The sequence below is a fragment of the Musa acuminata genome, chromosome BXJ2-4 (genome assembly GCF_036884655.1).
Source record: "Musa acuminata AAA Group cultivar baxijiao chromosome BXJ2-4, Cavendish_Baxijiao_AAA, whole genome shotgun sequence".
NCBI classification, from domain to species: Eukaryota; Viridiplantae; Streptophyta; class Magnoliopsida; order Zingiberales; family Musaceae; genus Musa; species Musa acuminata.
The window spans coordinates 41,897,856-41,924,109 of record NC_088341.1 but is presented as its reverse complement, the minus strand read 5'-3'; the positions used below and the strand labels follow the sequence as shown (position 1 = coordinate 41,924,109).

The 26,254-nt window shown below is 38.6% G+C and overlaps 3 protein-coding genes and 1 non-coding gene across 6 annotated transcripts; 3 read left to right on the top strand and 1 right to left on the bottom strand.

The window, feature by feature from the left end:
• Positions 1-3,481: 3,481 nt before the first annotated feature.
• Positions 3,482-4,546, bottom strand: LOC135610970 (small ribosomal subunit protein uS13c-like). 3 transcript variants are annotated; one of them, XM_065106118.1, is made up of 3 exons: positions 4,329-4,546; positions 4,026-4,259; positions 3,482-3,805 (listed from the first exon to the last, which is right to left on the bottom strand). In XM_065106118.1, the coding sequence occupies exons 1-3, from the start codon at positions 4,452-4,454 to the stop codon at positions 3,638-3,640; spliced, it is 528 nt and encodes a 175-aa protein (XP_064962190.1). In that variant the 5' UTR covers positions 4,455-4,546; the 3' UTR covers positions 3,482-3,637. The 3 variants fall into 3 exon arrangements, with proteins under 3 accessions (XP_064962190.1, XP_064962192.1, XP_064962191.1); XM_065106120.1 differs by having other exon boundaries at positions 4,026-4,250; positions 4,329-4,540; XM_065106119.1 differs by having other exon boundaries at positions 4,026-4,253; positions 4,329-4,539.
• A 2,524-nt stretch (positions 4,547-7,070) lies between these two features.
• Positions 7,071-9,083, top strand: LOC103982836 (WAT1-related protein At1g21890). Its single transcript, XM_009399882.2, has 7 exons — positions 7,071-7,305; positions 7,512-7,574; positions 7,668-7,784; positions 7,860-8,097; positions 8,203-8,361; positions 8,431-8,582; positions 8,655-9,083. Exons 1-7 carry the CDS (start codon positions 7,115-7,117, stop codon positions 8,851-8,853), a joined length of 1,119 nt encoding a protein of 372 aa, XP_009398157.2. The 5' UTR covers positions 7,071-7,114; the 3' UTR covers positions 8,854-9,083.
• A 1,215-nt stretch (positions 9,084-10,298) lies between these two features.
• On the top strand, positions 10,299-18,628 carry LOC135610969 (uncharacterized). The gene is made up of 14 exons (XM_065106117.1): positions 10,299-10,458; positions 10,669-10,876; positions 10,965-11,054; positions 12,045-12,110; positions 13,549-13,614; positions 13,790-13,875; positions 13,986-14,031; positions 15,316-15,370; positions 16,724-16,800; positions 16,923-17,058; positions 17,138-17,271; positions 17,349-17,453; positions 18,044-18,178; positions 18,342-18,628. The coding sequence occupies exons 2-14, from the start codon at positions 10,859-10,861 to the stop codon at positions 18,417-18,419; spliced, it is 1,092 nt and encodes a 363-aa protein (XP_064962189.1). The 5' UTR covers positions 10,299-10,458; positions 10,669-10,858; the 3' UTR covers positions 18,420-18,628.
• A 134-nt stretch (positions 18,629-18,762) lies between these two features.
• Positions 18,763-24,500, top strand: LOC103983458 (O-fucosyltransferase 7). Its single transcript, XR_010486394.1, has 12 exons — positions 18,763-19,099; positions 19,426-19,524; positions 19,724-19,823; positions 19,934-20,001; positions 21,195-21,283; positions 21,569-21,749; positions 21,848-21,976; positions 22,057-22,190; positions 22,276-22,469; positions 23,519-23,703; positions 23,791-23,852; positions 23,929-24,500. It is a non-coding gene; the product is annotated as an O-fucosyltransferase 7 (transcript).
• The last annotated feature ends 1,754 nt before the right edge of the window (positions 24,501-26,254 follow it).

Sequence of the window (26,254 nt, the reverse complement as noted above, 5' to 3'; positions counted from 1 at the left end):
GTGAAGCACTGCAGTCAATTTCAAAGCAGCATGAACATAATTTAGACACATCAGATCCACTGTGAGCATGAAATGCACATGCTGAACCAACCAGGAAATCTGTGCACAAGGTTGAGACGCAGGCTGATACACAATCTCATGGTTGCTATCTGCAAGGATCTGGAGCTTGTCGCAGAAGAGCTTTGCACTCTGCAAATAGTGTTTTTTCTGAGTCATGTTTTATGCGCATGGATGCTTTCCTACCTGCAACAAACACTCACCATTCTGTCTTCTTTTATCCGCCGGTTGAAGATATCGAACTTGAAGGTGCCATAACATGGCTTTGGCGATGCAGAAGTCAACAGCTTGAGTGAGCCACGAACTGATGAAAAGCTGGCAGGCTTCAGATCGGAGTGCACAATTCACTGATGAGCATTATGACAAACAGCTTTGTGCATTTGGTGCTTCGAAGAGCTCACTATTCAGAGATGGAGGAAGAACAGTAGGTTACATGGTTCCATGAATGCATCCACTAGTTCATACGAGTCACTGAGGCTTTAAAAGGATGCATCCTTCTGCTACTATAGACAAACAAAACATGCCGAAGAAACAAGATTTATAGAAGCAAGAAACCACAGTGCATGAGTGAAATAGTACGCCACTATTGGTTAACATGTTTCTAGCTCAAAACTGAGTTCATGTTGATGCCAGCACAAAAGTTCTCGTGTTGTGTCTGTAGTGTATTAAAGTCAAACAGGCTTTAATTATTCTAGCATGTTATTATATCATCAATCATGTAAACAATAAGTTCTTAACAAGAATGTTTTCCAAGATTAATAACAAAGTAAAAGTTCAACTCTTTCAATAGGGCTGCACTGTCAGATTAAATATTCCCATGGCACATTCACCCAGCTATAAGTTTCTATTTGTCGATAACCCATCCTTAAGACAGCAACATTGGGTCTTTACTGGTGATAGCAAGAATGGATAACAATCCTGACCAACTTCACAGCATCTGGAAGTTAATCTCCTAAGCATCCTTGACATGCCTTACCATCAGTCTAATGCAGTATGAGCACCAACAGAACTGTTTGGGCTCGGGAAAGCAGCACCTTGAAAAGCTTGCACCTTAATCGAGCTAAAGTTGATTAGCTAAATTTAACTACAGCAGGGGGAAAACACATACCTATCGATAAAAACATCATTTTTATCATAAAACTATAATCCATGTTGGCCTTAAAAAAATCCTTCCTTGAATAAAATCACAATCAGCAATATTAAAAATATCAAGAACAACAAGAATCTCGAGTGTTTACTGTTTGGGCTCTGCTAGATGGACAATCTCGAAATCTGACTAGACTTGTATAGAAGTCCTTTTCTTGGCATAAGCAAAGAAATTCAAGCTCAAGGTACATTAAACAACAGCGTTCAACCTACTGTGAATGCTTGTTGGAGAAAGGGATTGAATACAATTAGCATTATCTGCATCACCTCTAAAAAGAATCATCATTCAAAAGAGAACTTTCAGTAATTCATCACTGCATCATCACTTAGGGTCTTCCCAGCGAAGTTCTGAGTACCCTTTTCCGTCAAAAAGGATGTATGATTTTGTTTTTACAGTAATGTGGAATCTTTCTTTTGAAACTAGCATAAACACTACGAAAAAATTTGCTTCAGTTGCTACTTCAAACAGGGGCAATAGATTTTTATGTCACATAAGAAAAGCACAAGTAGACAGCGAACTAACTACTTCAAACTTAAGCATCACAGAGGCTTAGGTGAATGAAATAAGTAGCAGAAGCAAAATGGATTTAGAGCTCCTTGTTCTCTTTCACAAATGATGTCCCTTCCTTGTATGCTTATCATTTTTCTTTCAGGACAATCTCACCCATATCATAAACTTTTTTGGGTGCTTTATCTGTATCACTTTGGTTAATAATCACTTGAGAGTCAAGAGTTCAGAAACTGTGTCCAGCATGTCAATGATTGGTTTTCAACTAAAATATATCCTTAAACTAGAAAAGAAATTAACTCTGCTTAGTCAGGGCAATATATTTGTTCCAGTATGTGTTTATGAAAAGAAAAGGATAATGAAACCTAAAACCCCAGATGACAAACTCCCACATACAGTAGTAAAACCAGGTTGTTAGCTAGGGTTTGATATATGATGACAGACATATACAGAGATTGAAGATATTGCATGAAGATACTTGCTAATAAAATATTCAACAATGATCTTCACATATGCAAATCACAGCCAGAACAAAAGTGCTAATCTGTTGTGCAACATATACAAATTTTGATGCTCGACCTCGCCTATCATTTTATTCATTTACTAACAGTGTCACCCATCTTTTTGCATTAGTTATCTAGAGTATGCCATTCGTGGGGTTTTTTTCAATGAGATAGCTATAAACAACTCAAGACAATGATGACCATTGTGAATTTAAAACAATTGCAAAAGAAGAAAACCAAACCAAGACAGCAAGGAGACCATCCTTAAAGACAAAAACATAAAACGTTTAGTAATTGCAGAGAATTTTAATTACTGCACAGATGTTCCACAGTCCAACAATCATCTTCACTCTGTTACATTATTCAGTCAGGCAAAGAAAATCATGTGCAAACAATAAGGTTCCAACAAAATGGCTCCACAGATATGCACATTAGGAATGATAAGAACAATGGAAATGGGAATCATGCTCAAAAGTGTTTGCATGATACAGACATAATTCAAAACGGCAATTGCACATGCAACGGCAAATATAACCACAAGAATAACTTGCTTCCTATCATAGATAAAATGAAAGAATTATCATCAGTGAAAAGAGAAAATAGTATCCAATGTCTAATAAAGTCACCATGATATGACTGTCATAAACACAGACTAATAATTGTAGAATGACACTCCCAAAGATCACTATGTAACAACCTAGTGTGTGCTTTAAAACAAAAAACACTAAAGTATTGTTGCAGAAATCTCTGACAAACAAAAACAAATCAGTGACTAAATGATCGTTACTTGTAAGTGACATATTTACACCAGAAGCATGAAACAAAAAACCATAATCGAAGTGAAAATATCAACATCATGGATGGTTAAATAGCATAATGATTTTACATGTAAACCTTGCCAATGAATCTCTTGAGGGCACTAAAGAGAGAGTGTGTGTGGGACTCAATCGAGTACCATAAAGGATTCACTAACTATTAGCTATACGTAATATTATTCAAAACAACAAAAGATCAATTTCAGCAAGGCAGTGCCATGATGGCAAACAGCAACTTGGTTACATCTATGATAAGCCCACAACTTTTTAAGAGCAGAACATGCTAATTTTATGAGCCTACAATGAACAATATATTCAACCACAAGCGAATCACGGTATTAATGCTTCTGACATTATGAACAGCTGAATTGAGAACAAAATAACCTAAACAAGATCTCTCTCTGACAAAATTGCATTGTTAATATCCACCATAAACATCAGTATCCAATACATCAAGAGAAAAGAAAGCCATTTCATATCCAAGATAACTCCAAAGGAACTGTTGTCAGAATAACATAACCAGTGGAAAAAAAAAATTCAAGTTCCAATATTACCAGAGGTGGAGCAATTCCAACAAAATATACAATGAAAAGAAAACTGCAGATTACTCAACGAGAAGCTTTCTTCTTGCCAGCAACCGAGACCTTCTTGCCCTTGAGGGTGCGGCAGTTGTTCTTTGTTCTCTGCCCCCGACAAGGGAGCCCCATCTCATGCCTAATTCCCCTGTAGCACCGGATTTCCTTCAGCCTCTCAATCGCCAGCCTATTGAACCGCTTCTGCAAATTGAGATCGTGCACACAGAACAAAATCAAAATCACAACTTCAGCTCAATAAACACCAAAATTCAAGATAAAAGACTAGAAAGCGAAGATAGCTATTCTTGTTCACAAAAGGTGAAACCATACGACGAACAGCATCAAATTTGCAACTTCAACGCAAAAAACCAACAGAAACCAAGGCAAAAATCCGAGAAAACTAAGAGGTTTGATTCCTTACGAGGTCGCCTTCTATCATATACTTGGAGACCTCATCCCGGAGGGAGATGAGCTCCTCGTCGGATAGGTCCTTGGTGACCTTGTTTTCCAGAGAGAGGTCGCAGAGGATCTGACGAGCCCGAACACGGCCGATGCCGTGGATGTACCGGAGCGAGAACTCCACCCGCTTGTTGTTGGGGATTTCCACGCCACCGACACGGACGCAGCGGATGGTGAGCGCCCCGCGCTGCTGCGACTACGACGAGTCATATCAGAGATTAGGGTCGACGTGAGTGGGGAAGAACGAAGAGGCAAAAGGTTGTACCTTTGAGGCAGGGGAGGGAGTGGGGAAGGAGAGGGATCCGGGGCACGAGAAGAACGAGCCTCTGCTCGCGATGGAGAGGGAAGACGAGAGGGGAAGCAGCGACGACGCCATGGATAGGCCGGCCATTTCCTAACCTTCCCTTCGGCTACAGCCTCCGTTGTACAGTGACGTTATCTATAGGGTTTCTGTACGACTGGCTCGTTCACCTCGGAAGCAAGATAAGGGGGTGTGTTTTATTTTTATTTCTTTATTTATATTCATTTACTTATATCATTTTTTAGCAAACCATTTCTCCATCTATTTCTCGTTCCAATTCGATTTTTTATAACAGAACAATATATTAGGAAATAAAAAATACATAAAACGAAAATGAAGAGTAAAATTATTATTATTATTATTATTTACTTTTTTACAAAAGATAAATGATTAAGGAACGATTTGAATGTATCATTTGAACTCATGTCAAAGTTTTTTAAATAAAAAATAAAAAAATAATTACATCAAATGACATAAATAGTATCTACCCATAAATTCAGACATCTGACCTCTCATTTACCTAATAAATGAACTAATCAACCCAAATGTCTTAACTAAGATGCTTTGTTAAAATTTTTATAAATTAATTTAGTCAATACTTTTAAAATTAAAATTTTTTTATCAATTAAATTAGCCAATATTTTTAAAATTATTTTTAAAAAATTAAAACATAATTATAAGAACAGGATATGAAAACAGAATGGTTGATATATCTGGAGAGACAAAAGACAACACACACCACTGTGTTAACTCTTAAGGTAAACATTGTAATCGAGTGATCTCTTAAGTCTTTTTAGTGACTCTAAGGATATTTTCATTAAAATGAGATATTGCAACATCCAATATATGATCGACATGGATTGCATGAGGTTCTTAAAGAGTATGCTTTCCACATACTCTTACTTAAATATTGAATGGATATCCTTAAATATGTTGAGTGGGGAAGTTGGACAATCTCTTAATGTAGAAGCTTGAGTTTTTAGCTTTCTGATGCTTGACAAGTCACTCAACCCATCTACACACAAAGAGAGGGGTTATTTGTGGAGCTCTTAACTTTTCTACGGTTAACACAGCAAAATCATTATCTCTGCATCTCCAGGAAATTATTTTCTGAAAGATCACTAGATGACAGCTTTCAAAATCATGACTGCAAGTTTAGCACAAGATATATGGGTTTGGCAGCATATCAGACATGGTGGGTTGTGCTCAGATATGAACATTACTAAGAGAAGATCTTCCCGGATGCAACTTGGAGAAATAGTAGTGACAAGTGTGTGGATCTTGCTAGAACTAGTTGCCTAATCTTGAAAGAAACTACTGATGTGCTGAATGATTGTGCTGCCACCTAACTTTATTCTGCTACAACTTGTGAGTGAGAAACAGGGAAAGTTGATACTTTGGCTGTCGCACACTACTTAATTAACCTGATTTACCCCCTTCAAATCATGTCAACTTTTTGAAGGTGATTAATGACTGGCGAGTGCATTATTCGATGGAATTGTGGCTGTAACATCTTGAAAAGGAAGTAACAGTTCTGTGGCTGATGGTGGTGAGGACATCAGTTTGGCAAAGGTTTTAAGAGTTTCGATTTGTTTTGTTGGAGTTGATAAGTATTTTAGATTTTTAGAGCCAACATTCTTATAGGACAAAAAAAATGTAAGTATAGAAAGATTTTTTTTCTTAGAAAAAAATCTTAAAAATTAGAGTTTTGTGAGGAAATAAAACCATCGAAGTCAAAGTTTAATTCTTCTGTATATATATATATATATATATATATATATATATATATATATATATATATATATATATATATATATATACTTTGATTGTTAGGATTTTCTTTTGATTTTTAAGGTCTTCTTTCCTTCCCAACATAATTTTATTGAAAGACCATTGTCAGAATGAAGCCCTAAAAATTAAAGTTTGATTTTTTTTATGAATATTCTAAAAAAATTTCTTTAAGGAAGAAAACTCCTGAAAATACTCGATTTTTTTTGGCATGTTTTATGGTTTGTAGGATTTTCTATTTATTTTGTATGTCTTCTCTCCTTCTCTAACACCCAACACAATTCCATGGAGTAGACAGCGAGTGGAATGTTTATTCCCTGCAACTTTTCCTATGGCTGGCTAATGAACCAATCAGGTAACATTCTCAGAACTAATTCTCGAATAATAATCTGTTGTCCTTGCTGCGTGCTTTAGCTGTCGTAATTGTTTTGTTCTGATGCAATATTGGTGACAGGAAATCCCACCATATGATTCTATGCTTAGGTTTTAGATAGTGCTTCTTGGTCACACAAAGAAGGTGGCAACACAGTGAAGTTGCAAGCTTCACACACTCGGATAGGCTCCAAACCCTGCAATCCAAGCATGATAAGCGCACCAGAGCACTTTCCCCAACCTGCTACTACCTATAGATGCTCAAACCTCATCAGCATGCATTAGTGCTTGTTTCCGTTAATGCCTTCCTTTGGGTAGTCACAATCCGGTACGCAATTCTAAATGCCAAAAGAATGGCGATAGAAGCATCCGGTGTCTGAGCACCTCCTCTCCCATCGAGCTCGCCATCGAGCACAGATCCCTTTTGGAAATATGTAGTGCTTGGAGACTCTTCTTTCATGGCCCCCTCGGGGATGAGATTCTTGTGTGGTCAATGGGGTGTGACTTGGCTTTCTAGCTATAAAAGGAGGTTTGAGCCTCTGTAGTGTGCGATAGAAGTAGAGGTGGTAGAGGACGTAGAAGACGAGGCCATGGCTCTTGGTAGTGCTTGGAAGAGTGCGAAGCCATACTTGGCCATGGTTTTCCTGCAGGTGGGTTATTCCGGGATGTACGTGGTCTCCGTCGCCTCCCTCAAGCGCGGCATGAGCCACTACGTGCTTGTCGTGTACAGGAACGCTGTGGCTGCAGCCGTCGTTGCTCCCTTTGCTCTGTGGTTTGAACGGTCTCTCTCTCTCTCTCTCTCTCTCTCTCTCACACACACACACACACAGTTCATACTTTCCTGACAAACCGTAGTTAGGCTATCCTAGTTTATCTTGGTTGGATTATGCTCCGAAAGTTATTTCTTAGAGCCTATTTATCTTTCTTTGAAGACATTCATAGATGGAGAACTTCTATGTTATAATGTCTTTTTCCTCTTGATGACAGGAAAACGAGGCCCAAGATGACACTTCCCATCTTCCTCAAGATAATGGCTATGGGATTATTGGAGTACTGATCTATACATCACTGTCCATTTCTGCTTCGTGTTGTATTCCAATCAACGTGTTCATTAGTTCGAGTTCCTAATATGTCCTCATCCAGGCCTGTGCTCGACCAAAACTTCTACTACATGGGCGCCAAGAACACATCGGCAAGCTTCTCCTCTGCCATCTACAACGTATTGCCTGCTATGACTTTTGTCAATGCCATTATCCTTAGGTGAGATCTTCCACTTTCTCTATCTCAGCATGGAATATGTTGATCGGAAGATTGATGGTTTGTTTGTGTGATTAGGATGGAGAAAATTGATATCAAGAAGCGACGTAGCCAAGCGAAGGTTGTCGGTACTCTGGTGACGGTGATCGGTGCACTGCTCATGATACTGTACAAAGGTCCGGCCATCGAGTTTATATGGACGAAGGGAAGGAGCCATCACGCCGACGACGGTAGCCAAAACCAAAGCCACTGGCTTGTCGGCACGTTCATGCTCTTGTTCAGTTGCTTCTGCTGGTCTGCGTTCTTTATACTGCAGGTAATATCAAGTTTCAGCATCAAAATCTCTGCTGAGGTTGCAGTCATGAACTCAACACGAACACATTAAGGTGACTTATCGTGGTGGTCTTTTGATGTTGGACAGTCGCATACCTTGAAGTCCTATCCTGCAGAGCTCTCCTTGAGCACCTTGATATGCCTCACGGGTGCAGGACAAAGTGGAGCCCTTGCTCTCGTGATGGAGCGCAGTGCCAAGCCTTGGTTGATAGGATTTGACACGAGACTCTTCACGGCCGTTTACTCCGTAAGATGCTTCCTTTGATTCCATCTCCTTCAGATTTCTTGAGCTCACATCTGAACTCTTCCTGCGCAGGGAATAATGTGCTCTGGAATTGCCTATTACGTTCAAGGGATGGTGATGAAGGAAAGAGGCCCTGTCTTCGTCACAGCCTTCAACCCTCTTTGCATGATCATAACAGCTATAATGGGCTCCATTATTCTAGCAGAGGATATCACCCTGGGAAGGTACAGTGTCAACTATCTCATTCCACCGTGAACAAAGCACCTTTACTGTCACCTTCGCCTGGAAATTTGCAGGCTTTTGGGTGCAGTCATAATAGTCATCGGTCTGTACTTCCTCATATGGGGTAAGAGCAAGGATCACTTGGCGCAACCCTCAGAGACCATGGCGAAGGACGCGGCACTCGTGCTGCCGAAGGTTGCAGACGATGCCAACAAGACGACTTCGATCGACCACGTCACTGTCATCGACGTCCAACCTTCGAAGCATCCCTAAAGGCAAATAAGCTCCGGTTTCTCTACGTAACTAGGCATCCATCACCTATCTTAGCTCTCGCCGTAGGAAAACATACCCAATACTGAAACGAAGAAGATGACTCGGATCGGATACAGCTTTATAGTGTCGAATGTTCGCTATGCGTGAACAATGATACGAGTAATATGCTTGTAATTTTTGTCATTAGCTGTTACTATCATGATCAGAGTGTGCTTGCTCTATCAGAATCATTCTTGTTGTTGGTGCCACTGTCTTCTCCGTCAGAAGCTGTCCATAAACTTCACCATGCAAATGGGCGAGAGTTCTCTTTCGTGTAGTGGCTCCAATCACCACCGAATGAGACCTCGATTCGATTAATTTATCTGATGAAATGGACTTTAGTACTGATAAGGAAAGTAATGGCATAAGCATCACCATCACCATGCTGACTCACCCAACCGTGGGCTGTCGTCTGTGCGCCAAACGTATGTGGTAGAACCAATGCCGCTCTCCTGCGGCCGTGGACAGGAACACGATCCTCCGGCCTTGCTCGTCTCGATCTCCGAGAAAGTCGTTAAGTCAATCACTGGGTGCATGGGTTCATACGCTTGGTTATGGAGGGCATTAATCTTAGATGACGTGGCCTAATCCTCCTAAATGATTGAATTATCTCAAAGAAGTTTCAACCATGACAAATGATGCCATCGAAGCCATCCTTCTCTGTCGTCGTAATTAGAGAAACATACTCACTAGCTCTTGACATAAATAAGCTATGAACGAGCAAACACATCAACTATCTTCTACCAATCAATTAACTTTATCATCGGAGGAGTTGGGTTGGGAACATTCCCTTACGGTAGCCACTTGTTTAGGGACCTCAATGAGCCTAAGGTGTATTTTGAGACGACTTAAAAACTCACTTCCGGTAGATAAGTAGGAATTGTGCTAATCGATTCCACTTTTTGCTCCGATCTCCTCACATAACCCAACCCAACTCCTCTCCCCCTCGCACCGCCGCACCATGGGTCTCTTGGATAAGCTTGTGCCTTCGTGATCGAATGAAAGCTGGACTCCCCGTTCAACACATCAACGATAATAACAAAATTCAATTGATTAATTAATTTATTAGGTTTCATAAATTAAATTTAATACTATACCAATCAAGTCCTTATGTTCTATTTCCAACGTGGGATTAAGCTGACGTGTCACAGTTTCAGCACAGAAATGCAACCAGCACTTGCACGTTGGAATTTGCAACGGTTTAGATAAGATTGGACCGTCATATCCGATATTTATGGACGTTACAAACACCTGTGAGAAATAATTAAAATGGTTTATACCGGATCGGACCGAGTCAAATCCGGTAGTACAATTAAGCACGTTACAAGCACCTAAAAGAGATCTACGATCTAATATTCCCCTAGTGGAGAACCAAGAAATGGACGGTTCGGATCAAAAATGTCCTGCCTCACCGTCCCTTCCTGGGCTCGATCCAGTTTGTGCCCTAATGACTTCGCATTCCATCCCAAATCCCCAAACAGTAGCGGAGAGGAGAGGAGCGTCTGGCGAGCGAGCTAGCGGTGCCACCACGGCCACCGGCCGGGAGAGCGCGAGCGGAGCAGCGAGGTAAGAGCGTTTTCGTGGGCGCGTGATCTCTATGGCCTGTTGTTCCTCCTCCTCCTCCTCCTCTTCCTCTTCCGCTTGTTTGTCCCTTCTCCTATTCCCTTTTACTTCTCGGACGGCCATCGGCCGAGAACCAAAGAGGAGAAAGAGGAGGGTGCTTTGGTAAATCCGAATGAAAGAAACGATTCTTGTGCGTTGTCTGGTCCTCTGCAGGAGAGTGAGAGGTTGAGGGAGTGCCGTAGAAAGAGGGAGAGAGATAGATATTGAGATATAGATATAAAAGAACCGCTCTTGAGAGAACTAAGAGTGAAGGAAAGGGAGGAGATTGACAAAGAGAGAGAGATTGAATTAGAGGTACCGTCTCTCGCTCTACTTGATCTGTGTGCTCTCGACGATCATCATCATGGCCAACAAGCTTGTGGTTAGTGTCTTCGATCTCTTTCCTGGATGATTCTTTTGTTGATTAATTAGTATTGACTTATTGAAGACGTTTGGGGCCTTATATTTAGGTTCTTGGAATCCCTTGGGATGTGGACACGGAAGGATTGAGGCAATATATGAGCAAGTTTGGGCCTTTGGATGATTGCGTTGTCATGAAGGTTGATATTTTTGTACTCCATCTGAAATTTTATTGCTTTACCTTAAAGGGACTTAATGTTAATAGTTATATCTCATCTGATTTGTAATTGATGGAGTTCCCTTATATATGGTTTAACTTTTTTCCATTTCCTCCTTTATTCGTGGTGTGAGAGCAGTGGCCTCACTTTGAGTGGGATTGTCTATGTTTTTTAATCAGAAATTATCAGTATCAACCTTTTTTACTTATTAGTTCAGTGATACTTTTCACCTCTCACGACATCTTTCTTTCATTCCAAATTATCAACTACCTCTTCTTGGATAAGATGTCCAATTATGTGCTTACAGCTACTTCATGCCTATGATTTCTCTTTTATAACATCATGTTACACTAAATTGAATGAATAATTAAGGTGGTGCTGGATTCTGAACTCAAGACAGATTATTTTCTATTCATTCTCTGCATGGCTGACAAATCTTTAGTAGTTTATGAACTCAATTGAAGAAAATTTCTCTTTTCTATTTGAGTGTTAACTCTTAAGAAGGTTCGACACATTTTTTTTCATATTTACTTTGTTATATTATTTGTACTCTACATGTGTGGAAAACAGAAAAAATAAAATGCAGTAACTTTGTGTGTCTTATTTTTTGGAATTCCTTTAAGGGTTAAAATAGGTAGATGCATATACCTAATATTAAGAACTTGAAGAAGGAATCATGCGAAAAATTGTATGGGAAAATGTAGTTTAAAGAGATATTGGTCAACAAAATCAAGAAGTCTTAATATCTGTGATATATTTCAAAACAAGGATCCTCAAAGGATGTTAAAGCACTATGATAATTGTGTATCAGCTTCACTAGTTTTAGATTTCGTCATCACAATCTCTGTGTTATCTCTATTGTTCTCTTGAATCTCCTCTATATTACTTGTTAAATTGTATGGTGTTTAATTAACTGGATTTCCCATGAGTATATTTCTTTTCAACTCATCAGTTTTGTTTCTTGTATTATAGGAGCGTTCCACTGGTCGTTCTCGAGGTTTTGGCTATGTAACTTTCTCATCAGAGGAGGATGCTAAGGTAACATGAAGCTGCATCTGTGTTTGCTGATTTTTATACAGATTTCAGGATTTCAGAAGTATTTTTCTAGAGAGTAACTTGTGCTCATGCCTATAAACTATCACTTCACCTTTTCTGGGGCCTGTTTAACTTTCTTATATTTTCATATCAGTATGTATATTATCAAATTTATTAAGAAATCTTGTGTATTTTTTAAAAAACTATTAAGAAATGCCTCTGTGGATAAATTACAGCTTCTCTTATAGGGTGCTTCATTGTTAGGGCTTACACTACTTGTCGATAGTAAGCACCTTAAAAAAAGTTTCCAGTTGAAATTGAAGTTCTTTGTCTATTTTTATTTTTGACTTCCTGAAACCATTAACGAAGAAATATATAACATCGTTTCAGAGCATATATTACGAGAAGCATTGTCCACTGCCTATTGGTTAATATAAGGTTTGTCTTATCTGTTGTATATACCTGAATGAAACTGCTTTGGCTATATTGCTTTGCTATTGTAGATATTAGTTTCATATACTACTGGATAACCACTTCTATTGAAACCTTAGATTGTACAATTGGTTTGGAAGTATTCATGGGAATTCAGGAACATTTAAAATTGTCTCGGTTGGGATTAAGCTTGTATTGGTGCTGATTCATTGAAGAAAAAATTTAGGTGCTTTAAAAGCCAGAGAGTACCAAATCTCAATTTCTTTTAGTTTGAAGTCTGACCAGTTATCAATCCTGAACATTAAAAGTTAACTTTGTTTTTAATTTGAATTTAAAGAATGATCACAAAAGAAATCTGTTAGTTTGTTAAAAATAAAGTTAGTGCTTATAAGAGATTTTAGATGTATGAATATTGTGAATTACAACATCATCATGGAGTTCTGCTCCACTTTGTTGTCCGGTTCTTGATTATTGAACTCTGACCATGCTTAGCAGTCAGACAATGAGACTTTTGAGCCTAACTATTCTTGTTAGGCTGCATGCATTATTTTCTAACTTTTAGGCAATCGTTTTGCTTTCTTATTGTACTAGTCAAGTACTAGGTGATCTGTTGTTTACTTCTATTTCCAGGTATAAACTTTTTAAAGTAAAATTTCTGGTTTAGTTTTGGAATCGATTTGCAGTCTTTATTATCTTGTTGCTGTTGTCCGCATTTTCTGAGCACGAGTCTTGGTAAGATGGTAAGGTTGCACTTTAGTGATTGATGACTAGGGTCTAAGGTATAGAAACAATCTCTTTACTTTCACATTGGCAGGGCCTTGTTCGTTGGGTTTATACTTTTGTTTGTACATTGTTCTCTTTGGGTGATAAGATGATTTTTGCTGATGTTCATTCTTTCGTAAAGGTTGCATTGCCATCTATTGTTTTGCATACTGCTGAAAGCTGTGATCTTATGCAATAATTTTTCTGAGAAATGATTCAGTGAAATTAACTATATGCTCTCATCCAGAATGCACTTGAAAGTGAGCATGTTCTTGGCAACAGAACTCTTGAAGTGAAGGTTGCAACACCAAAGGTAATTGTTGTTAGATTCTGCATCAGTGTTGTTACTTGCCTGTCCTTTTTCTCTTTTTCTTTCTGGTGGTTTCTCTTAAATGCTGTTGTAAAAAGTGCTAATCAGGATAAATTTTATATTCTTGCTTTCTCACGTGTATGTTTGCATGATTTTAACATGATTGTTTATTATATAGGAAGAGATGAGAGGACCAGTGAAGAAAGCTACCCGAATATTTGTTGCAAGGATCTCACCCTCAGTCACAGAGGCAATGTTCCGAAGGTTAGTTCTTCCTTCATGGTTGTGCATCATCGCCATGTTGGTGACATAATTTTCAAAAATCTTGCATATTTGATGGTTATACAAACATTCACCTTATGGCACCTTTGCAGTTATTTTGAAACTTATGGAGTAATAACAGACCTGTACATGCCAAAGGTGAGGGAAGTTATTTTCACTTTTTTTTTTCTAAGTTGAACAAGAACTGCTTAAAGCATTGACAATTATGATACTACTCCAATTTAGATATTTATAATTACTGATATCTACGTGATGCATATAGTCATACTATGAGGTTAAACTAATGGTGCACATAATTTAATATATTTTGAAAGATGTACTTGTCTGTATTCCTTTTGGAGTTTGCTTGGTGACTTACAGAGATTAAAATAGTGTGTACATATGAAAGCACATTTTAGTTATTTTTTGTTGTACTTCTCCTTGATGGATTGCTTGAACATATTCTGAAAATCCTAGAGGGAAAAACAGTGATCACGAATGCTTTTGAACAGTGATTTAAAAAGGCGCTCAGGCGCTCGAGCGAGGCGAGGCTCGAGCACCTCGCTTCATTTCCAGGTGGCGCGTTGCAAAGAGGCGTCGCCTAGGCGTCGGGCGCTTTGGGCGAGCGCTTGGGTTAAACCAGGCGATCGAACCAACGTTTGAGGTTTGGTTCGGTTTCCGGTGCTTTAGTTAGTTCAATCGAACCAACTAAAGCACTGATATCAGCGTGACTTCCCCAACCCTAACCCTGCTCGCCGTTCATGCTACTACTGCCACTGCTCGCTATCGCCGCTATCGTTGCCAATGTCTCCGCTCGTCGCTTTCGCTCCCGTTGCCGCTGCTCGCTGCTACCGTTGCCACTGTCTTCGCTCGTCGCTCCCGCTCCCGCTGCTCGTTGCTGCCGGTGCCACTGTCGCCGCTTGCCGCTCCCACTGTCGCTACTGCTGCTCGCCGCTGCCACTGTCTTCGCTCGCAGCTGCCGCTCCCGCTCTTCTCAGTCAACACCCTCGGTCTTCCGACTCTTCCCTTACACTCTTCTCCTCTTTCGATAGTATACTGTTAACAGTATACAATATTCTGTTAATCGTATACTAGTAATAGTATTTGTATTTATTAGATTAATTTAATAGCATATTTTTATTTAAAAATTTAAATAATTATATTTATTAAATATATTTTATATTTTTATATTTTAGCGTCTCACTTCGCTCGGTCGAGCGCCTAGCCCCTCGGGTGTTTTTGGACCTTGGCGCCTTTTGGCGTCTAGCGCTTTTTAAATCACTGCTTTTGAATGATGTGAATTGTAATATTGTTGTTGTAACATCATGCTTACATGTTTGAGACAATGTCTAGTTGATATCTCTAGCATAGTTTATGTATTGCAATTTGGATCTATGACAATTTTATCAGCAGTATGATCGATTCTTAGCAATTTGTATGCAGGATCAAGGTTCAAAAGGGCATCGAGGAATTGGCTTTGTCACTTTTGATAGTGCAGGTATGATGTTGATTGCTCTTTTTCTGTCCTAGTTCATATGGTTCTTGATTTTACAGTTTAATGATTTTCTCGTTATTGTTCTAACTGTCCTAATTCTACAACTTGATTAGTTGATTAATTTCTGAAGCTCAGTTTTTTATTTTCTTAGCTTATACTGATGTGTTTTCTAAAAATAGCTACAAACATAGAATTTATATTTAGCTAAGCTTTTTTCCCTGGTGCGTTTGTATTCTATGCTGAATGTAGTAAATTGGGTTTTAAAGAACAGCATAACAACAAAGATTCAGATTGTTTTCTGTGAGATAATTAGCCTCCTTATAATGACTTTATTTGCTTTCTTTATGAATGTTGAATAGTTGCAAAGAAGTCTTATATCTGGTCAGAGTCTTCTTTAAGGTTTCACGAGCACATGCCTTCTCATCTTCATTGTCCTAGATGCTTGTATATCTAGCTGTTCTTTAATTACCTGTGAGTCATATTGTGAATGCAATTTGAGTTCCTTAGCACTATTTGGAATCACTTTCTGGGGTTAATGCAACAAGTCTTGGTCCATGTTGAGAATTTTTATGTCTTTGTTAATGCAGAAATCACCTAATGTTCTTTACTTAGGAAACAAAGATGTTTAATCCAGATTGTCATAACAATATCCGTGCCATCAGCCTTACAATTTTTACTTGTTATCATACCAAATCTTCTGGTATGACTTTGGATGTTTGGTCTTATGTTCTTAATTCAATTTTAATGAGCACGAGACTATTTCAATGCATACGACTTCCATGTTTAGATGTGTTCAGTAACCCAATCATTTGAAAGCTAAATTATGGTATATATCATGAAAGAACTTATGTCAATGTTGTAATGTGAGCATTCACCATCTATAATGTAGTGTATTTCAATTAACGTTGTTATCTATGTGCAAGAATATTCTAAGAATGATGTATGATTTGGTGGTAAGTTGAAGGTTTTAACTCCCAAATCATCTTCCACTTAATCCTTACTTTTTATTAATTGAGCTATTGCCAAGCTCACACTTGAGACGATCATGAGCTGCTTGGAACTGGTTTTGTAATCACAGCCATGGGCATGCAATTATACAAAACTGATGCACACACCCATTTGCTACTGCTTACCACATAGTGGTTGGTATTTGTATGATTTATGTCTTTGAAAGAGACCCTGCATCACTAATATCATGCCCCTTGTTGGATATGCATCTTCCTTTCAGTTTTATTCTTGTGTTGAACCCTGCAGTTTTGCTGTAACTCATGTTGTATATGAACCCTCTCCGATAGGCAGGTATTCTTTTACTCTTTTCTAAGTGACCATTCTTATATTGCCTTCTCAAACGAACAGATTCAGTGGATTCCATAATGGCAGAGTCGCATGAACTTGGTGGCTCTACTGTGGTTGTTGACCGTGCTACTCCAAGGGTAAACATCTGTTTGAATTTGGGATCTCTGGATTGGATAATGGAGATCACCTCCATCGTCAATTGTGTGCTGTACCAGACTTTCATTCCTGAAAATTGTTTTTGCTCTCTTTTTTTACATAGAATGATGACATGAGATATCCAAGCAGAATGGCACAGGGTGGATATGGTGCATATAATGCTTATATTTCAGCAGCAACTCGGTATGCGGCTCTTGGTGCTCCAACGCTATATGACCAGTTTGGTTCAGCATATGGAAGTATGTGTCACATTTTAAGTAACAACAGAGCAACAACCTTTGATGGAAGTATGAAGCAATTCCTTTGTCAATGATCTAGGAGGATATTTTGGGCCTTCACGTGGGATGGGCAGAAAGATATTTGTTGGAAGACTTCCCCAGGAGGCAAGTGCTGAAGATCTGCGCCAGTACTTTGGCAGATTTGGTCGGATCGTGGATGTATATGTTCCAAAGGTAAATTTGATTTTTCATGCATGCTTCATTTTTTTGGCCATTCTAATTTTGGTAATTTTTTACTTTTTGATGATTAGGACCCTAAAAGAAGCGGCCATCGAGGGTTTGGTTTTGTGACTTTTGCTGATGATGGTGTAGCAGATCGTGTGTCACGCAGAACACACGAAATTCTTGGACAGGAGGTACATGATAGGATGATTTAGATTTTATGCATTTGGAAAGTATGATTGGCTTTTTTTTATATCCAAATTAAAGATGGAAACTTTAATTCTATTGTCTTTCTGTTTCATGTATATTTCTTTGGCCCTTTATCCCTGCTCAACAAATTTACTTGACTTTTATTTTCTTTCTGACTCTCCTGAATAATGAGAAATACACACTAAACAAAGAAACTCGATGACTTTAAGTAGATTTTTTGAGCCTTGGAGAGGTTTCATGAGATCCAAAGAAGCTTATCTATGTGAAGCAGCTCAATTCTGCCGTTGGATGTTGTTGTTCTTGTGACATTAAGGGGCATAGATGGTCTGGATGGAAACCTAAAGATACAGTTTATTTTTCTGAAATTGACGAGTACAGTTGGAACAGACAGATTTTGGCCTAATTGACAAGTCACATAAGAAGTGCAACTTATTGCATTATTAGTTTCTTTGTATTTTCTGTCAAACTACAGCCTCGTTTGGACCTCTCTTCTATTTACAACTTTGTAATGTTTCATGTTATTGTTTTCTGAGATAAGACATCTGATTACCATTTGTGCTCTTTTGTGGAGTAGGTTGCTATCGACTCAGCAACACCACTTGATGATGCTGGTCCTAGTGGAGGTTTCATGGACGCTGCTGAGGCTTATGGAGGGTATGGTCCTATGAGAAACTACGGCAGGCTCTACGGCAGCCTTGATTTTGATGATGTGAGTATATTACTCCATTGGCTGTGTGCATGCAGTACTTTATAAGGATAAGTATACGGTGATTTCAATCTGTCTTCATATACAAATTGAGAATCCGAGCAGGTGCCAAAAGAGTAATAACAGACTTATGTGGCTTGTGCTTCTTGTTCATTACCTTTTGCAGTATGGTTACGGTGCCAGCGCCAGCGCCAGCGGGAGCAGCAGGCCGTCAAGATTGGATTGGAGGTACAGACCTTACTGATGCAGGTAGCACACTTCTGGTGACTTGTCGGCGGCATTCACATTGGACTACTACATACAATGCTAAATTTGTAAGGATGATATGCTTGGAAGTAGTCAGGCTGGGATAGATTGTTGAAAACATTTGAGCAGTGTTATTATCAACGTGGTTTGTCACTATACTGAACCATAATTTCCTCTGCGATGTTAAGAAGCTTATGTTCTAGCGTTTCTGCATGTGTAGTCATTGTGGCATGAGCTGTTTGAGAGCAGCATCAGCGCAATTAACAAATTCTGACCAGTTTCGATATTTGGTTACTATGATATCTGCTCCTCCCTCATCAAAGAGGGTGCATTCCCCTTTTGATGTTTGGATACTATGATTGCCCCTGCGTAAGACGCCCATTGATGTGTTTGACTGTCTCAAGCATCCAATAGAATCGAAGCTTAGTAGATGGGTCGGTTCTTAGCTTTCTCAAGTTGGCCTGATCACTCTAATTAACTAACTTGTTCTCGAATATAACTCACTTTCACTCTCTTAATGTTCTTTGGTTCGAATCAGATCAGATTTGAATGGAGAATTGTACGCTACTCACTGTCACTCTCTTAATGTTTGGAGCTGTCGCTGTGGGTGCGCTGGTGGCCGCCCACGTGTTCCTCCTCCCCTCCGCCGCCGTCCCCGACGCCTTCAAGCTCCCCAAGGCATCTCCACCTCCTCTATTCGTTTTCTTTTGGTTTCCCCTCCTCTAAGGAGGCTTCTTTACGTTGCTCCAAACCTAAACATTCCCACATTTCTGGCTTTCTTGATTCTTGAAAGGAGATTAGGTGACGATTTCTTGATTCTGTTCTGTGACATTTGGCCGCCTACACCGGTTACGTAGGCGTATATTTATGTATTCTTTAATCAATGACTGAATATTTTGATACGCAAAAGCGGAAAAAGATCCAATTTTTAGGACTTGGATTTATGATCCTTTGTCCACATCTATGATATGACCCGATTTTGTGGTGGTGGTGGTGATGTTTAGCAACGTGAGATTGGATACCGGCGAACGGCTAACGAGCTCGGCTGGACCCAGGAAATCGCGCATCCCCAACTCGCCAAGCTTCCGATTTCCACTCAGAAGGTAATCTTGTACTACGTGTCACGGAATGTTGCTTTAGTTATTGATGGGTTACAGCTGTTGTTGTTGTTGCATTTGGCAAATTATTATGCTCTTGTATCCCTTTTTGAGTTTTTGTTTTTTTGGTGTATAATGGGTCATTTATGGTCAAGAAGGTGTTTTTGGCTCCTCTAATTGGTTTCACTCTCTCTATACTTTGCAGGTGGGCATCACGATATCAGATTCTTGGTTCGCGAAGTTGTGGAAGCCTCCATCAAATCGTAATTTTGTGCCCTGTGTCTCTCCCAGTTCATCTTTTCTGCGTAAGGGAGCACGATAGGATTATGTCGATCTTTTGGTTTTTGTACCGTATTTTTTTCCTGCTTTACTTCATGTGATCCACTAACATTTTATTCAATTTGATATTTTTCAGCTCCTTCTCAATCGAGGGGCTACTTGCTAGTTCATGCCAATGGTGGGTTAAACCAAATGCGAGCTGGGGTATGCAGTGGTTGCTCTCTCTCTTTCACTTGACCGTTCTTTTATGTTGTAACCCCTCATTGTCTACAAACAAGTTATGAGAAAGCAGCAAAGTACACCCACACAATCCTTGTTAGAAAAATGTAGCAGCATAAAAAAGATATTGATGTCAATCTAGTACTTGCCCTACATCTTGGTAAGAATATATTGAAAATGTAGCTGCACGGGCCTAAACCAGTTTGCTTGCTGCATTTCCAATGTCAAGTTTCAAACTAGTATGAACGGGAGAACTTAGCATGTATGTTTCATTGTCGAGTAAAGAATTTAGCTGAAGACTCTGGTACCTTGAGTTTTGGAAATTAAAAAAGTATCCTGGAGAATGCTGAAGTCAGGTCTGTAAATAGAAGAGTATATGCTCATAAGTTAGATTATGGGACAATTGGGAATGGGAACAGTAAATAATTTGCAAGAAGAAAGAAATCATCGTATTATTTTCCAATTCCATATTAGTAATTATCAAAGTCGAGGAAACTCTTTTTCATTCATTAGGATGTCTAGTGCTTCTAAGACAGTCTTCTTTCTTGCTAATTTTTGATGCTTTGTTACCTAACTAAGCTATTACGCAAACCTTTCTCCAAAAGATTGATGAATTGACCTAACATGGTGAGTCTCTGACAAATCCAAGTAGCCCAACCGATTTCCCATGCTTCCAGTGATCTTTCCTAGTGCCCACTTTCCAGCAGATCTCAAATCTATTCCAACCCATCTAATAAACTATGAGTTCTGGTTCCGTATCCCAATTACATCAACTAACCCAGAAACTGATATGTGTACCTTCATTCATGTCATCGATGCCATTACCTCCATGTTGGCTACGTTTTTTTTTATGGCCTCTAAATAATTTGATTGAACATAGTAAGTTTTTGTGCTAAATTTGTTACTGATGTTTTACAGGCAATCAGGTCATGATTGATGGACCTTTAGTTAATTTTGTTTGCCACTTCTTTCTTTTTCAAATGCATCAAATGAGATTCTTGGTTGTGTATCCTATTCCTTAATTAATAATATAATCTATAGCTTACACAGCTACCTGTTGTATTTACAGAAAGCTATTTTGCATCGTGTAAAACTTATGATGTCTATCCTTTATGGTTTTTATTTATTTAATATATTACTGGTTGAAACCTCATGAGTATTGTCATTATGAATGGCAGATATGCGACATGGTAGCCGTTTCACGATTGATTAATGCCACACTTGTTATTCCTCAACTTGATAAAAGATCGTTTTGGCAAGATTCTAGGTACGAGTTTTTTCTTGTTTGTTTTTTATTATGTAGTAGAAGCACTTGAATTATATAGATGTTGTTGGTAAAAATCATCCACATGTGTTTGTGCTAAGAACTGTCTCTCATACATGTTCCTAAAGCTACTATAAGCATATAACTAGAAGTCACGTCATGTGGTAGGTTCCAAACTAGTCTTTATGTTTCTAATACAGTGATAAAGTACTGCTATTTAATTCAGTTCATATAGGTGAATTTGCATATGCTTAGGTGCCTCTGATGCTTTTCATGTTTATGTGCCAGCAATTTCTCTGACGTTTATGATGAAGAACATTTCATCCACACCTTGGCCGATGATGTCGAAGTTGTAAAGAAACTACCAAAAGAACTGATGACAGCTGCAAAAGCAGTAATACATTTTCGAAGCTGGTCAGGACTAGATTACTATCAAGATGAGATATCACACATGTGGGATAAATATCAGGTATATTTGCTGGTATCTTGAAGTTCATCTCGTATCCTTCTACTAATATACAATAGTCATAAGTGATAATATTTCCTATCTAGATCTTCTCTTGGCAGGTTATCAAAGCTGCCAAGTCAGATTCACGTCTTGCAAACAATAACCTTCCTCCTGACATTCAAAAACTTCATTGCTGTGCTTTTTATGAGGCTCTCAGATTTGCTCCACGGATTGAGGCACTAGGAAAAGTATGTCTTTCATACTATCTGTTTGCTGCTAATTAAGTTTTGTCCGACAACCGTGAGTTTTTTTTCTTCTTAATCTGTAGTTATTGGTGGAGAGAATGAGGTCTTACGGTCGATATATTGCTTTGCACTTGCGTTATGAAAAGGACATGCTTGCTTTTAGTGGGTGCACGTATGGCTTGTCTTCAGTTGAATCTGATGAATTGGCAAGAATTAGGTATTTTACAAAATACCAGTTCTGGATTCTGGGTAGAAGTCGAATGTTTGTTTTATTCCATTAAACATGTTTCTTCTTTCTTCAGAGAGAACATTTCATATTGGAAGGTTAAAGAAATTGATCCCCAAGAACAAAGGGCCAAAGGGTATGGTTGGAATCTTTCTTTCTTCTCTTGGGTATCCATCGAATACTCCAATATATGTTGCAGCAGGGGCGATATATGGAGGCGGCTCTCATTTGTCTGATCTAGAATCTCGCTTTCCCATTTTATTAAGCAAGGTATGAAATGCATGGCTTCGCAAAATTCAAGAGGTAGCTTATTATGTGACTTGCTTTGGTTTAAACTCTTTTATGTTCAGGAACCTTTTCCTATGGTGGACATATTTTGTACTAGTACACTGTTCCTTTCTACCCTTCTTCCACAAACACACAAACAATAATATTTCAATTTCCTGCTAACATTGGCAATTATGGAAGTTGAACCTGTAACTTAAGTCTGCTTTATTCAAAACTAGTCATCGCAGATGAATATAAATTGTCTTTATGGATTGTCAATAACCATTAGAGCTGCACTTTGGTGGTACTTCCTACTTGCCTGAATTAGACTGACCAAACAAAAAGGTGGTAAAACATAAAGGTCTCAATTCTCTACTTCCTCTCCATTTGTAAAGTTATTTAGATCCCTCCAATATCAGTTACGAAGTGAATATTTGAACTCATCATCCTTATTCTCTTATAGAAGAATATTAGGAACTACTCAGCCCTCTAAAATTTTGTTATTAACTTCTCTACCATATTATTTTATCTTGTTAAATTTTGATGGAAGGAAATCATTTGGCTATATATCTGAGTTAGATTAAGACATCTATCATGTTTGACTATTAGATTGTACAGCCATCAATTTATAAAAGAGTCAAGAACCACATTTGGTGGATATGCCACTAACTGTTATATTTGTAGAGATGTGTATGTTCTAAATACAACCGTGATGTTTCTGTCTAAATCTCCATTTGGCTAACACAGTAGGTGTCCTCAAAATCCTAGGTTAGACAATGTAGAGAATGTTTAAGTTAATCTACCTGAAGTTTGGATCTGAGATTCCACAAAAATGCAATACTACTAATCGGTATTGTTATAGTGACTAAACAAGGCGGTGCTGTTAGATTATCATTTTCATAAAGTGCCACATGCATCTCTCTTGCTTGTCTGTCTTTGCATTGCTGGGCCATGAGGAACATGGCATGTTGTTCAGTATTGTCTTAACTCTGAAGCCCTATCGGCATGACCTGATCTTCTGATTTGGTCTTAAATTACAAACTTTGTTGCAGGAGAAATTGGCATCTGCAGAAGAGCTTGAACCTTTCAAAGATTATGCCTCACAAATGGCCGCACTTGACTACATTGTATCTGTGGAAAGCGACGTATTTGTCCCCTCATATTTAGGGAATATGGCAAGGGCAGTTGAGGGTCACCGCCCCTTCCTTGGCCACAGGAAAACAATTAATCCTAACAGGTAATATTAGGGTATGTGCGAGTGTTCCCCTCCTTATCCATGAAAGGCTTTCGAGTTTATGGAACCTTTTGTCTACCTTGCATGCAGAAAGGATCTTGTTCAGCTGTTTGATAAGATCAATCGAGGATCTCTCAAAGAGGGGAAGAAGGGTAGGTGACAGTGTGAACATTATGTTTCTGTTTTCTTCAATATGGTGTTACGTAAACTATCATTTTTTGACGACAGGCAAGGTTCTCCCCGCAAAAGGAAAGGTCCCATTCCTGGCACGAGGGGTGTGGAAAGGTTTCGGTCCAAAGAAGCATTCTATGAGAACCCTCTGCCAGATTGTTAGTGCCAGCAGGAACACGAAGAGTTCGATAACTCACCTGTGCGTAGATAAATTGGTATACACCGAAGCCCCGTATAGAGCATCATGTCCTACACCTGATGGCTTGGCAAAAGATTGATACCCTCCAGCTAACATCCGATGAGGTGTTGGAATCTCGACATGCTTGACCCTATTAGCTATAGTACAGACAACCCTATTGTTGGGATGAACCGATGAAGTCGATCTCTTGTTTTGCAGACTTAAAAGAGAAGCTGATGAGAAGGATTCGGAAAGCAACTACTGGAGCAACTGCTGTAACAGCATGCATAAAGCAAGCATATTGGAAAGAAGATGACTCATAGCACTAGTTTTCATGTTCCTATATATATACAATTGAACAAAAATCAGCAGGGGGTGTCTCAAATCTGTACATCAACCACATGATGATCTTTCATATTTTATTGAAAAAATCAGTCAAAACTTGATTCAATTGTTCGAAGTAGTAATTACTGAGAAATCAAACCTTTGTATTTGGTTTCTCGTCAAACGTTTATTGTGATTCTATCTCTGGTTCATCTTACGCTACAAAGAGTGGTTTTCTTTAGTGTTTCATATATTGTGTACACTGTGAAAGCCAAGATCTTCCACTCAAGTGACAATGGCAGAACAATGTAAAAGCCATTTTTTTTCTTTCTACCAGACCTGCTTGATAACTTTTCCACAGTGCTTGTTAAATTACAGAAAATAACATAATTAACACAGGGGATATGAGAAGTCATATTATCATCCACAATTAAATATGGCACAGAAAATGGCTGGAAAGCTACATATTTAATCAAAGGAAGACAGAAGGATTTGCAAATTGAAGAGTAATCTTGGCTTCAGATAAAATTACTGAAATCCATCATCCGAAGGTCTAAGTAGGACAAACTACAGAATAGATTTAGCTTTATCTATATTTCACACTACTGAGGAACATGAAATTGCAATTTGGATGGACTATGTTGAAACAAAAATTTGGATGGCATGTTAAATCAAGCTCTGTTGGATTACAGAAAAGAGCATAATCAACACATAGGACATGAGAAGTCATATTATCATCCACAATTGAAATAGGGCACTGAAAATGGCTGGAAAACTACAAATTTAATCAAAGGAAGACACAAGGATTGACAAACTAAATAGGAATCTTGTCTTCAGATAAAATTACTGAAATCTTAAGCCATCATCTGAGGGTGTGAGTAGGACAAGCTACAGAAAAGATCTAGTTTTTTCTATATTCCACATTGCAGAGGAACATTAAGTTGCAATTTAAATGGACCACGTTGAAAAGAAAATTTGGAAGACATGATGAATTAAGTTCATAAAAGTGGAAGGAATCTGGAAGATTATACAAGGGAGAGGAAGAGAACCAACATGGCACTAAAAGATCAATATGTATAGTTTCTTCAGATTTGACAATGATATAGCTTTTCCTGGGGTGACACACTCACTACCAGCAGTCATATATTAACAATATATTAAGATAAATTAAATATTAACCTACCTTATCTCAGTTGGCTGAGCGGAGGAGACTGTAGTTGGACAATCAATATAATTTACATATAATTTTTTTGTTATAATCTTATATATTTAGTTATAATCTTATGGTTTCCAAAGTCAATATTCTACACTGAAGGCCTGAGAGTCAGTCAGTAGATGATAAAAACTGGGCAGACAAACTTGTGGGAGTGGCATCAAAGTAGAAATCTTAGCAATAACAAATTATAAGTGGGGATGGGAGCTCATCTAATTAGATATCATAAGTGAAAACAAAAGGTAAACTCAGGTGAAATATTTTTCACCAGATTATCTCATCTCATGAGTACTTCACAGATCAAAATCTGTAATCAACAGTTCAACCCTAAGTGCTGAACCAAACACCATCTTAGTTTCTTGTTTGCAGCAAGCTACATGTTGCATGCTGTCATTGGATGATGAAAGAGAACTAGCCAGGTTTACATCTGTGGTTTCAGCGTATTCCTCAGTATACATATATCCACTATGGTCAAGTTTGCTATAAACATTATTTTTGTGAAATGGCCTTTACCTTCTTCACAACAGGTGCATAAATCCATAAGCACTAGATTAAGAATAAGAAATATTCCAATCAATTACAACAACACATGGATTATTATCAGGAATACTGCAAGCAAGCTAAAACACCATCTGCTTCTCATTGTAAAAGCAGACAAGAAAAGAAAA

Coding starts and splice junctions, on each gene's coding strand:
- LOC103982836 (XM_009399882.2), top strand. CDS start 7,115: ATGGCTCTTGGTAGTGCTTGGAAGAGTGCGAAGCCATACTTGGCCATG. Junction 7,575..7,667: donor ATGGCTATGGGATTATTGGA/GTACTGATCTAT, acceptor GTCCTCATCCAG/GCCTGTGCTCGACCAAAACT. Junction 8,583..8,654: donor GAGGATATCACCCTGGGAAG/GTACAGTGTCAA, acceptor GGAAATTTGCAG/GCTTTTGGGTGCAGTCATAA.
- LOC135610970 (XM_065106118.1), bottom strand. CDS start 4,454: ATGGCCGGCCTATCCATGGCGTCGTCGCTGCTTCCCCTCTCGTCTTCC. Junction 4,260..4,328: donor CTCCCTCCCCTGCCTCAAAG/GTACAACCTTTT, acceptor GACTCGTCGTAG/TCGCAGCAGCGCGGGGCGCT. Junction 3,806..4,025: donor ATATGATAGAAGGCGACCTC/GTAAGGAATCAA, acceptor CTCAATTTGCAG/AAGCGGTTCAATAGGCTGGC.
- LOC135610969 (XM_065106117.1), top strand. Junction 16,801..16,922: donor TTGACCGTGCTACTCCAAGG/GTAAACATCTGT, acceptor TTTTTTACATAG/AATGATGACATGAGATATCC. Junction 17,272..17,348: donor TGGATGTATATGTTCCAAAG/GTAAATTTGATT, acceptor TTTGATGATTAG/GACCCTAAAAGAAGCGGCCA.